Here is a 13781-nt window from a genome sequence, read left to right on the forward strand (position 1 = left end):
AATGTGTTCGGTGCTGCTCAAGTGACAATTAAAAGTAACTGGAGAGAATACTTTTTTTTTTACTCAGTGTTCAAAAGTTTACTGAAGCAATGGTCGTTCTGTGTTGCAGCAATCACGTTCAACTCATAGGTGGTCTTAAAGGAAAACGAAGTGAGGAAGGGGAAATTCGACATTTCATATCAGTACAATAATGCATGCTCTGCTGTTCATTTCCATTGATATAATGACTTATCAGCCAATCTAGGACGGTTAATACTTCGCGAAAAACGTTCATATTTTAAAATGGTTAATATTTAATGACGCTGTAAAGTGAACCTCAAGAAAAATGTGAACAAAGTTGTAATTGCCATGACCTTGTCATGCATAGCATGTTGGCTAGACAATAGGCATCCTCTGTCAGAGGGTTACAACTGGAAAACAACCCAGGACATTTGTGGGAGGTGGACTGGGATCATCATGAATTCAAGATATGGATGAGAGCAGATTGCAGAGCTTTTGGAAAACGGAACTTAATGATGAAAACATACGTGTGTGATCGTTGTGTATTGCCTGCTATGACAGGCGTACATAGACAACACGGTGACGTGTGGCATATTTTCGACAAGGCTCGATTATTGCAACTCACTACTCGATGGGATGTCTGCCAAAAACATGACACCAAGCTTTGCAGCGTGTACAAAATCATCTGGCACGTGTCGTGACGGGCACTGCAAGATCCGACAATATCCGTCCAACGCTCGCTGACCTGCATTGGTTACCGGTTGCCGAACGAATATACAGGTTGCTTCAAAAAAAAGTTAACACATATAACAAATGTATGTTAATAGCTTCAAAAAGTCATCATTGTCAACACGTGCCTGGAATCCTTTTCAGGTGGCCTCCAGAGCCCGTAGGCAGCACATTTCTCGTGGTATTATTATTGCAAATTCTCAGAAGTGTTAACATTTGTTTGAAGCACCCTGTATTATGAGGTCACGCTCCTTGCACACAAAGTGCTTGCCACTAATGAACCACAGTACCTTGCTGATCTTGTCAAGGAGCATTAACCACCACGCAAACTCCGGTCATCCTCGCAGCGGCTTTTGGCTAACCATTGAGCAAAGACGGTGACTGCATCGCGCGCTTTCAGATGTGCTTCTGCGGCCGTCTGGAACGCTCTTCTTTCCGTTACTAGGAAACCACTGGAGCTGTGCACGCTTAAATCCAGATTGAAAACTCATTTCTGTAGAACAGATTTTTTAATGTTTAGTTTGTTATCCTGCCACCGCACCCCCAATTAGCACAATTCGCGACATATTGTGCGAAAGACGTTCAACATACGTTAGATTATTGAGTCCAATTGTGGATTGCAGAGAGTGGCAGAGACAGCCCCAGTGCGGGTTACAGTCGAGCTGTGGGATCACGGTCTGCCTGTGGGGTCACGGTCTGCCTGTGGGGTCACGATCAGGATTGTAGGGTTCTGGTGAGTGTGGGGTCACGGTCTGGCTGTGGGGTCACGGTCTGCCTTTGGGGTCAGGATCAGGCTTGTGGGGTTCTGGTGAGTGTGGGGTCACGGTGTTGCTGTGGGGTCACTGCCTTGCTGCGGGGTAGAGGCTGGGTGACAATTCACCCGCGGTGTCCGCGCTGTAAAAATACCGCCACTTCCACGAACGCGTGGATATTTTGGGTGTCGCACGCATTGGCGAAATATCCGTGAGCCAAATACCTCTTCAAATGCCAAAAATACCGAACAGAATATCCATGCAAACAACGCCGATTATAGCTTAACGTATACGCGAGACGGCATCGGCAGAGTTTTTAGAATGAGCGTGATCGAGATGTCTCGAATCGCAGAGCTTTTTGAACCGCACGTTTTGCGCCGATCGCAGCTGTGATGGATATTGTCACGACACACGCACAACAGATCTAAATGTGCGCTCAAGTGTCCTATTTGCAACAACAAAGCTGTTTTAAACAGCCCCCCCCTCCCATATGGCTGTGTCCTCTCGCGTGAAATGCAATCACAGCCGAGCAGCGTGAAACCCCGGGACCGAGACGTCCTCGGTGGCACCCAGGACACCCGGAGCGCGTGCGGACAGGGCCTTGCGAATGGGAACGAGTGCCAAGAAAAACGAATATAGAATTAAAAGTATTCCTTACGCAACCCATCGCTCCTTCTGGGAGTGCATCATGTCAGCAGGCATTGATTGGTTCAGTCAGTACAAGCAACCTCTGGAATCGGTGGCGAGACACAGTGCCTCATCAGCAGAGTCAGGCTTTGCTTAACTCGTGCTGGCGAAGTTGCCAGACGTTACAGGCAAAGGATTCTTCTTCTTCTCGCTTTAATATCCCTGTCGGGTGACGAGAAACGCGACTGGGCTACCGACGCCAACGCGCCCGAGGATGTGAGCGTCTTCTCTCTTCTTGGTCAACGCTCCCGCGTGCGGGCCTCCCCTCCACACCCGGGCAAGAGGATACGGGAGAGAAGGGAAGACCGTCGTTCAACATCACCGTCGTGATGACCGGCACCATCACCACCAAAGGCAAAGTTCACCCGGATAGCCTTCACAGGCTGTTGGGGCAAGTGCTGTTAGCGAGCACCTATGAAGGCCGGCACGGAACACGAGCGGGGTGGGTGGCCAACACCACGCCCGGCCGCCTTTGTCTCCCCAGTGGTGATGTTTACACACCGTACTAGGTACTAATTTTAGGCTGAGTCGACCTAGGGGAGGCCCAGGACCGGTTCAGATCGTCGTCACTGGTGTTGGCCGTGAGCGGGAATCAAACTCGGGTCGCCGGGTTCGTAGCGCAGCGTGTTAATGACCGCGCCACCACCCTCTATCACCACCACGACTATCAGGGTCACAACCACCATCGCCATGATCATCGGCACCACCAATCATGATGATGATGGATTTGAAGCTTTCGTGACTGCAAGGATTCATACTCTTAGGTTTTTTCGGTAAAGTCACGTAGGTAAAAAATTAAAATTAATAAAAGTAAAATAAAAATAAAAATCACGACGTTTCGGAGGCAACACAAGCTTCCGTCTTCAGGTGGAACCGTCACAGCACGATAGCTGTATCAAGTGAAAAAACCTAAGAATATGATGATGATGATCACCATCGCCTTCACCGCCATCACCAGCATCGGTATCGTCACCTCCACCGTCTCACGTCCACCGCGGACGTGCCCATCCCCTTCCCATTGGGGGCGCGGCTCCAGAGGCCCCTTCTGCACCAAGTCTCCCTCCTCGACCTCCTCCTCCTGCTCCTCTCCGCCTGCGCACGGGACCCAGAATAGCTCGGCGCGTCCCACGGCACCTGCTCGCCCCGTCCATCACGGGAGCCCCGCTCACAAAGAGGCGCGCCGCTAATTGATCATTAACCACTTAAGGGCACCGCTCGGCGAGGCATCACGGGCACAGGGAGCGTTCCGGTCAACCCAGGAACTCGGCGCAGAAGAGGTGGCCCAGTGTCCCGTGGCTCCCCGTGGTCACCTCATCCACGGCGAGCCTCCCAAGCGCAGCGGGCCGCTGGCTATGGCGAAGGTGCCGATGGTGGTGGTGGTGGTGATGGCAGTGTTGGCGGTGGTCGAGAAGCTCGTGCAGCCGAGCCGAGCCCAGCAGCTGCCTCTGCCCGACGAGGAGTTTGGCCGGAACGAGAGCGGGGCGAGGAGCTTCGTGCAGGCGCACAGCGCCGCGGCCGAGCTGGTGCTGGAGCGAGCAGTCCTTGCCGCCTGGGGTCACAGCACCAACATGACCGCCGACAACCTGGAGCGACTGGTACCGCTGCGTCCGCGACTCTCCTGCACGATCTCCCCTGCACGACCCTGGCCTCTCGCCCTCTGTCGTGTCTCCACGTTTGCCTCTTGTCCATGGGCCCTGCGTCAACTTGTGTCTCTGAGTTGTTGCGGATAGAGCGCTTAGGGCTTAAAGCTTTCGTGACTGCAGGAATTCATATTCTTGGGTCTTTCGGCAAAGTCACGGAGATAGGTCCAAAGAAAATAATCGAAATTAACAGAAAACTACGACGTTTCGATCGCAAAGCAAGCGGTCGTCTTCAGGTTAAAACGACCGCTTACGTTGAGATCGAAACGTCGTAGTTTTCTGTTATGTTTGCTTATTTTCTTTGAACCTATCTACGTGACTTTGCCGAAAGGCCCAAGAATACGTTTAGAGCTGCTTTAAACTTTCTCACGTGATGTTCGTCACTTCGTTGAGCTGTAATTTGTGGCCAGGTCGTTTCTGAAAAATAAGTTAATAGCTCAGTGGGGGTCACCTGGTAAAATATATATTTTTGTGATTTCTTAACTTTCCTATACTTTGCATTTTAATCGGCTATTGTATTGTTATTCTTGGTTCTTTCGGTAAAGTCACGTAGAAGGGAAGTAATACAATAATATAAATGTTTTATATTTATATTTTATTATTATTATTACTTCCCTTCTATATTTATATTATTTTATTACTTCCCTTCTACGTGACTTTACCGAAAGAACCAAGAAGATGAATCCCTGCAGTCACGAAAGCTTTAAATCAAAATGTATTGCATTGTTTGTTGTTGTAACTCTCTGACCCGTCGCTACTGGACATCTGCACAAAAAGGAGCTTGAAAGCTCATCGGATTCCTCCAGTATAAATAAATATTCAGATTCTGAGTCTCCGCGTCCCTGAGTTCCTCGTCTTCCCCGTAGCCCCTCGTCTCCCCCGAGTTCCTTGAGCCCCTTGTGTAGTAAATGAAGTGTACAAATAGCAAGTTATCGTGCGTTGTGCATTAAAGCGAAGAGTTAAGCATATTCTAAAAATAATAACCCACGTTAGACTTGGCGCTTATGTTTCTCATGAACTTGCAACGGACAAACAATGTACAATTACATTGATGGTACAACGTGCAATGACATAATTAATATACAATATTCAATTAGCGCTCAATGTACAACCAATTATAGGTCACATTCCTTACAATACAGTAGACGCGTCAAATTTTGCGCAATGTTCAATCATCGCTCAGGTGACATCGGTCTGGATCGTTTGTGTAACCAAACCTCAGGGGCGGGTGACCTGCGTCTGCATGGCTTAGAGAGCTTTACGTCCGTACAACTTGGGGCTTCTCTCGCGGGGAGCGCTGCCCATTAAAATGATCGATCGCCACCAGGTGGAGGCCAGGCTGAAGATGCAGGAGTTCACCGAAGCGTGGGGCGAGAAGACCAAGTACCTGTACGACGACATCAGGGACGGCTTCCCCGACGACCTCAGGCGCTTACTCAGGGAGATGAGGATCTTGGGCAGTGCCAACCTCGACCCCGCGGCCAGAGAGGAGGTCACTCTGCACAGCACACGAGTGGCCACGTGTCACCGCGTATCACCGTGTGTCTCCACGCTGCACGCTGCTCCTGTGTGTCCCTAGGCTGCACCCCCACATCCCCACCCCTTCATAACCACCACTGGCGCTGTTCCGTCGGCATATTCTCAAGATATGGCAATCACTCGTTGTCCTTTTTTTCAATCCATTCATCATCATTGACTGCCATCAGTTTTGCCTTTCACCGAATTCACGCAGCACAGATTTGCCCCATTGCTTCATCTAATCTATTTTAATCACCTCATCTTCACCATTACATTCATATGTACCGTTCTTAATTATCTGGAAAGCGCCTTGGGCTAAGGTGTTATATAAATGACGTTAAGATGAGATAAAATTATTGTTTAATTCACCGTGGATGAGTGAAATCATCCGGCGATGAGAGTCCGTTTATTCGCAAATTTGTGAAAATATTCCGCAAATCTGAAAACTTTGGTCTAACGGCAACGAATGTGGATTTCTACTCAAATGAGATTGCACTGAGACAAAATCGCCCCCTACTGGCACACGAATGCCCCGCTTACGGACCAGGTGCTGCGTCGCCTTACGTCACACAGGGACGGCTGCCAAGCGGGCATGCCCTTTCGAATGTGTTGAGATGTCAGGTAAGCCACTTAGTCAGCGCGTCAAGCGCTCAGAGACGCCCCGGAGAGGAAGGCGTCTCGATGACAAACAAACAAAATTAACTCTCACCGCTCTCGTCGCTGTTTGTCGTGCAGCTGAATCGGGTCATTCTGCAGATGCAGACGACGCACAGCACAGGGGCGGTGTGCAAGCCGGGCCACAGCTCAGGGCCTGACTGCTTCCCCTTGGAGCCAGGTGAAGCACCACCACCACCACCACCACCTAAATTCAGCTGCAACAGCCTGGAATGCTGTTCCGGGAATGATGACAGCAAGCCACTGTCATCTCGCCTTATTTTGTCCTCCTGATACATGTTTTGTCCTTATAGGGTTACAGGAGTATCGGGTACAATGATTTATGATGATGATGATTACGATGGATGGTTCTTGCTTGTCCTCGAGTGGTGGTGCCTTACGCCAAAAACCACAATTCCATGCTAGACCCCAGCAGCATTCCGCAAAATAACGAGCGAGAAAATTGGCACTGAGGACCGGTGCTACCGCTGGCCAACACACGGCCCTGTGTGAACACCAGCAGCTGGGGTTTCAAACCCACTGCTCCGTCATCCTCTTCATCATCGTTCATGTACGGCCCCTTTTGTCAATCCCCTGCTGGACGAGGTCCTCACCACACCGTGCGGGTAAAGGGGGTTTTTGACCATACTTCCCCACGAAGGGCACTGCCCTCTGCGCTGCCCTCTGCTGACAACGTAAGCCCTATTTCTTTATGCGTGGTGGTCGCCCATCCAAGAACTATGCAGACTCAGCCCTGATTATCTTCAGGAATAAAACTAGATTCGGCTCATTTTGGATCATCTGTATGCATGTATGCTGAACTTCTTTTGCACTGTATGTAGCCAACCGTGCTAATTGGAAATGCAGGGAAGGACAACAAACTAAAAACAAAAAGCAGTTCTCAAGAAATTTGTTTTCAATCTCGATTTAAAAGTGCATAGCTCCAGTGGCATCCTAATATAGGAAGGAAGAGCGTTCCAGACGGCCACATAAGCGCGTCTGAAAGCGCGCGATGCAGTGACCATCTTTGTTCCATGGCTAGCCAATAGTCCTGAATGCCCATTGTTTTGACTGACATTGTCGACTGTGGCTAAGAGCGAGGCTATGACCATTCCTGGCGTCTCAGGGAGGGCCTCCGATCTAGAAGATTGTGAGTCTTCTTACGGGTAGCGAAAGCATCTCAGGCCCGCTGGCAGGGGGGTTTCAAAACGGTTCGAGAGAGAATATCCAATGAGGCGCACACTGTCGCAATACCGCCCATGATGGTTGTCAGCTGCACTGTGCTTGCCCATTAACCAAATGACATTTGGCCCGTAAATAATGCTGATTAAGGTGCAGTAATTATTGCAATTCTCGTGAGCACATTTTTTTGTCGTGGCATGGAAACCAAAGGATAATGAGCGCAATGATGTCGAACAGCAGGCAGGCAGCCCCGGTTTATGGAATGGTGCAGTCAGCCTTAGCCCAGGAGACCATGCATGCCATCTTTGACTGGAAGCCACAATTGTTACATTAAATGGATTTTACACTACAGTGGAATTTGGGCCAGGGGCCACAAACAACCTTTTTTATTTTCAAAATATCCTTACATTGCCTCTACAGATTCAAATCATGCTACCGTCAATGTGCTGGCCATCCAGTCAAGTAAAATAACTCACAAATCTGTGGAAAAACAAAACGTAAGGAAATACGTGGGGTTAATGCGAACTTGATTCTTTGCTAAAGGTTTCTATTTGGTGTTTGAACATCTTAACACCTGTTTTATTTCCAGAAAGGGTAACACCTATTCTTATTTTTCATACATTGATGTTGGCAAAAAAGGTCCCGTAACATTTTCATTATCGTTTATATTGTGCTTTATAAAATAAAAAAAACAAACGTATTCAGAAGTGCAGCGTGACAACGATCAAAGGCAAGATAACTAAACCCTTCTAATTGTGGTGTCCTCGATTGAGAGAATACGGAATCTAATTCAAACGAGACCATGAGCCAAAGAAGATGTTGGCAAGTTGACCACTGCATAAAAAAAGATAAAATACAATCCACAGCAGTTCCAGTGCGAGTGCTTACCGCAATGTTTATATATTTTTTTTACTTAAAACGTACATTCTCGTAGCAAATGCAATGATCCGCGTTTTTTTTTGGGGTTTAGGCCACGTGGTAGTTTTAGTCATTGGCCCTCCACCAAAAGCCCCAAGCCACCGGTGGGTCTCAGGCCACCAGGGAAGAGGAGCTTTATTACTCTTTGGTTCTTTCGGTAAAGTCACGTAGGTGAAAATAAAATATAAAATAACTAAATCACGACGTTTCGGAGACAACACAAGCTTCCGTCATCGAAAGAACCAAAAAGTATGGATCCTTGCAGTCACGAAAACGTCAAATGTAGAAGGAGCTTTATTGGTCACAATTTGATCAATACAGTGACACGTGTAATCGATATCTTTGTAAACGTGACAGCCGTGTTAAGTGGTGGAGGGCTATTGACATTAATTTTATCCTAAAACTAACATGTGACCTAACCCAAAAACAAATACGTCATTTATTTATTAGTCTACGTGTTCAACTGGATGTGATGCTCATTGTATAAATTCAAACGGCATACGTTCAGGATTGAAAGTGTGCGTGCGTAAATGCGCCATCATTACGAGTTTGCTTTGGGTGGGTGTCTCACTTGACACTCTGTACACCCTTGTAAATGAGATGTTCCATCCAGGTGAAAGGTTTCACGATTCAAAAAAAACAGTCGACGCCTGGGCAATAACTAAACCACATCTCAAACGTTGACCTTCAACATTCATCAAGAGATTTTTCAAGATAAAAAATAGTTACTTCTTGCATCTTGTCCTGGTGATGCTTATTCAAGCGAAACGCCGTAGTGTCTGTTTGCTACATTTGGTCATGAAGATTGTTCTTCAATTTTACCGGTGGACCGAAATAATAACTGGCGTGTCAACGCCTATACACGTGGCGATGACATTTGATTGGCTGTCGGTGGTGGAGGGTTCTTAAAGACACACAATTGTTCAAATAATTATTGTGGCCTAGCTCTATTATGAATCACACATTATATTCTTTGGGTCTTTCGGTAAAGTCACCTAGATAGGTTCAAATTAATAAAAAATAAAAGAAACAAAAAACTACGACGTTTTTTTGTTTATTTAACGTTTTTATTTTATTTTATTTTTATTAATTTGAACCTATCTACGTGACTTTACCGAAAGACCCACATAATATGAATTCCTGCAGTCACGAAAGCTTTAAGTCAAGATTTAATCACACATTAATCAACGTAAAGTGCTCGTGGGCTGAGCTTTTGTCGAATAACCCAACCAATAATAGGTAATGCATTTTCTCAGATTAACATGATCCATTGTAACTTATATGACGACAATAACCCCTCTGTGGTTTTCGCACCTGATAGATCCACAGTGATGACATCACATTTACCCCCCTCTATTTAAGACCGAGGCAGGAGGACTTTCTTCACAACTTTGCCTGTCGCCCGATGAGGCTGATTTTGTTATCACCAGCGAAACGTCGTACTCGAATTGTACATGTTGTGGGTGTACTCTCCAACACACCGGGGAGTTACGGAGATCTAACTAATTGGCACCGAGTCTCCACTCATTCTCGCTGGAGGGTTCTTGCCAAGATTTTTTCACAGTAGGGGGCGATGTTGCATGTTTTGTTAACGCGACAAACCTTACGAATTGACTGTGTCGGACAGGTGGCGGCTTTAATGACATGTATACAGGTACTCCTCTTCTTACGAATGAGTTAGGTTCCAGAGGTCTGTTTGTAAGTCGATTTGTTTTACTCCTGGCGATTCCAAACATGTTGTACGGCGTGCACACTAAACACGGGGAATGGCTAGTTGTATAATCTCCTGTAGATGTAGATGCCACTGGTTCTTCATGTTCTGCAGATGTAGATGCCACCACTGCCATCTGAACTTACGACTCGCAATCCGAACAGGCAACTTGACATACGGACAGGTTTGTCCGTATCTCTGAAAGTTCGTAAGTAAAATGTTCATAGGTAGAGGTGTCCCTGTATTTACGCGATCTAACCCAACGAAAAAAAATCCCCCTTTATTACGGACGATATTGGTCGCGAAAGCCTACTACTACTCCGCGTTAAACTGAGGTCACGCTGTCTGCGGTGGTCGCTCAGAACTCGACGACATCATGGCCACATCGCGAAGCTACACGCAGCTGCTCTACTACTGGGAGGGGTGGCGCAGTTCCGTGGGACGCCCCCTCCGCGCTCCGTACGCGCGCTTCGTCCAGCTCAGCAACGAGGCGTCGCGTGCCGACGGTACGGTGCCCCCCCCCGCTCCCCTACGGCGCCGTGTCCCCCCCCGACCCCCATTCGGAGGTGACCTGCGCAGCTTCGCCGCTCGATAGCCGCGGGGTGCACAGAGCGGATTCGATGCCGCGCCGTAACCCGCGGCGGACTTGTTGGTAGCCAGCAGCAACTTGATCCCCCGACTACTTCCTGTCCTCGTCTTAAACGCCTTTTACATCCTCCCCCTTCCTAACCTCGTCCTTCTCTTTCCCTCTCATCATCCTCCCTTGCCTTCCCCTCCCCAGCACTCAAATCCCATTCCCTTTCCCCGTCAGCCAGTAACTGATGGTCCATTGTTAATTCTTGTAAAGCGCTTTGACAAAAGCGCTCTTTTGAAATCCTCGATAAGATACTGCGTGCCCTGAGCCACTTGTGGCACTTGGCACGTGGCGCGTCTTGTGACTGTTAGATCGGTCCTCCCGTCGTGTCTGGCATTCTTATGTCAGGAGTGTTATACCAACTTTGTGCGGTAGGGGGGGGGCGATTTTGCTGCCATGTATGATCCCCGTTGAGTAATTTCCAGGTCACATTTCAGTATCGGGATGTTTGGCCGTTACCAGTTTTTTTGCACGTCAGGTGACATTGCTGGACTGCGTGTCCATACCGCACAGGGCGTTGTGTTACGTCCACCAACTCAAAAGTAAAAATCCGTGGCCTTATCATTTTAGACAGCAGCAGGAGCAGCAGGTCAATGAGTCAATCGTACTCCGGTTTCATCTTTGTTAGGATTCATCAGCACGGTTGTAGCCATTATCACCTCTTGTCACCCTGGACCTCGGGGGGCTTTACGTGGTCACTTTTGGGTGGGTGGGGGGGGGACAGACTGTCTCTGCGGTACGTACCATTTGCAGGCTTCGCGGACACGGGCGATTTCTGGCGCTCCGTCTACGAGACGGAGACGTTCCGGGCGGACTTGGAGCGCCTGTACGACGAGCTGCGGCCCCTCTACCTGCACATGCACGCCTACGTGCGGCGCAGGCTGCACCGGCGCTACGGGGAGCGGCTCGTCAACCTGCGCGGCCCCATTCCCGCACACCTGCTCGGTGGGTGAGATGTTAGCGACCTCGCCTGGTACGCAGGAGGTCGTGGGTTCGATGTCGATCCTGACGCCTGCTGCTGTATATTTGGAGTTTGCGTCTCTCTCCCCACCGTGGTCGTGTGGAGCCCTCTCCTGCAGTGCACAGACTCCCTCTCGATCCCCCTGTTGACCTTCCCTCACCCACCATTACCCCAGGTGACATGTGGGCCCAGCAGTGGCAAGGCATCTACGACTTGGTGATGCCCTACCCCGGCAAGACCAGCGTGGACGTCACCAGCGCCATGGTGCAGCAGGTAGAGCGTTATCCTTTCTCCCTCCTGGCAGAGTGCCTGCTCCGCCGAATTCCAGGACACCTTTTCTTTTTGATGTACAGTCAGTTCTCCCATAACTCGGTGGTAGTTGCGCTCCCGAAGAACGTTACGGGAAAAACCGCATTATAATAAATAATATACAATATAGGGGTGAAGCACAGTCCGCAATAACATGTGTGATGCGTACGCAGGCTGAACAAAGACTGAGGCGCGTGGGTAGCCTCTAGAAGCATCCAGCAGCATCCCAATACCTTGTGCGATGCTACGCCAAGGCAGCCGTACAACCGCTTATTCCTACTCGCGCTGTGACGTAGTTCTGTTCACTCAATCGCGTTAGATCCAATTCGCATCTGCATTTTATATTTTAAAAAAAAGTGTTCCCTTAATTCATTCATCTCGTTATATTCAATTCGCGTTATGAAATAATCGCGGCGTTATCGGAGAACAGACTCTATATATGTCGAGCCCATTTTCACAATGCACTGCTGGATGAGGGCCCTTCCATGCTGTGTGGGTATTGGGCGTTATTTGACGATGCTTCACCACGTTGGTCAGCGCAGGCTGACGAAGGCGGAGATCATAGATGCTGAAGCATAGTACAGTACAATAATGGTTTATGCTGCACTGACCTCCGCTGACAGCGTATATCCCAATAACAGCTGTGTCATGCATGGTGGTCACCCATCTAAGTCCTATCCAGGCTCAACATTTGCTTAGCTTCCTCAGGTGATTTTATCATAAGGTTTATTCTTTCGTCTTTATTTCTTTTCTACCAAATAAGGCCCGCTGAGCAACGTATCTCTTTTTCGGAAGTGACCTGGCCACAAATGATAGCTCAACGAAGTGGCTTATCATCATCACGTGGCAATGTATAGCAGCCAAATACTCTAAACGTGTGATGTTGATTCTAAATGTGGAGGGAAAACCCGGAGGACCCGGAGAAAAATACACGCGACCATGGGCAGAGACAACACGCAAACTCCAAATATGCAAGCATCAGGGTTGGGATCGAACCCACGACCTCCTGTATACCAGGCGAGGTAGTTGACATCTCGCCACCATGGCGCTCCCCATGAGGGGGTGGTGGTAGGAGCGGGGGTGGAGTCTCAAGATTGCACGAGCCACCCATCTCCACGCCGTTGCTTATGAGGAGAGATCAGCAGTAGACGCACGGTCTGCATCGTCAGGGACGCTGCGGCCTGGACGCGGGCACGCGGCCCCACTCCAGTGCCGCTGCGAGAGCCGTACACATCGGCCTTCGTCTCTTGGGGGATTCGGCCTGTTACAGTCGGTCGGATCGTCAAACGAAATCGACGCTTGGACCCACAACGAGCACGTCAAATCATGTGGAAGAGTTTATTATTTTGTTGGATGACATGAGTGAAGTGAACACTGCATTCCAAGGTTACATTTATGGCTGTATTTTCTTGCAATAAAAAAGATGATCACGAATCATTGGATATTCATCCAACCACTGGAGGGGTGAATCGCAAAGCCCTCTATCTAAGCGCCAGCTTCGCACTGGACCACGGAGAGGCTGCCACCACACGCCTCAAGCGGCACGAAACTAAACTCTTTTTACTTAACCAGGTAAGGCCCACTGACCTGCAATATAGATCTTTTTCAGAAGCGACTTGGCCACAAATGATAGCTCAGCGAAGTGGCTTATCACGTGGACATTTATAGCAGCCAGTCGCTCGAAACGCGTGCCGATTCTAAACATAGAGGGAAAAACCAGAGAAGAATCCACGCGACCACATCCACACAGGCAAATTACAAATATACATCAGGCGTCAGGGTTGGAATCGAACCCCCGACCTGCTGTCTACCAGGCGAGGTAGTCAACATCTCGCCACCGTGGAGTGACCCGAGGCTGCTGTCCTCCCGTCCCTTCACTCGGGCGGCTCAGGGGTGGAACGCCACGCACATGTTCCGCGTCTCGGAGGAGTTCTTCACCTCGCTGGGCCTCATGGAGATGCCCCCGGAGTTCTGGAACGGCTCCATGCTGGAGAAGCCCGCGGACGGGCGCGAGGTCGTGTGCCACGCCTCCGCCTGGGACTTCTACAACCGCAAGGACTTCAGGTGAGTGCCGGGGCACCACGTA

The 13781-nt window shown here is 49.1% G+C and overlaps 1 protein-coding gene across 1 annotated transcript in view; it reads left to right on the forward strand.

Moving 5' to 3' along the window:
- Window positions 1-3334: 3334 nt before the first annotated feature.
- LOC144943394 (angiotensin-converting enzyme-like) overlaps window positions 3335-13781 on the forward strand; it is a 42847-nt gene continuing 32400 nt past the window's right edge. Inside the window, exons 1-7 of the mRNA XM_078870754.1 lie at window positions 3335-3763; window positions 5136-5300; window positions 6062-6161; window positions 10154-10297; window positions 11179-11370; window positions 11562-11659; window positions 13587-13759. Of these exons, the coding sequence (XP_078726880.1) occupies window positions 3521-3763; window positions 5136-5300; window positions 6062-6161; window positions 10154-10297; window positions 11179-11370; window positions 11562-11659; window positions 13587-13759 (1115 nt within the window). The 5' untranslated portion in view covers window positions 3335-3520. The remainder of the gene's footprint in view (window positions 3764-5135; window positions 5301-6061; window positions 6162-10153; window positions 10298-11178; window positions 11371-11561; window positions 11660-13586; window positions 13760-13781) is intronic.

Source organism: Lampetra fluviatilis, chromosome 31 (assembly GCF_964198595.1).
Source record: "Lampetra fluviatilis chromosome 31, kcLamFluv1.1, whole genome shotgun sequence".
NCBI classification, from domain to species: domain Eukaryota; kingdom Metazoa; phylum Chordata; class Hyperoartia; order Petromyzontiformes; family Petromyzontidae; genus Lampetra; species Lampetra fluviatilis.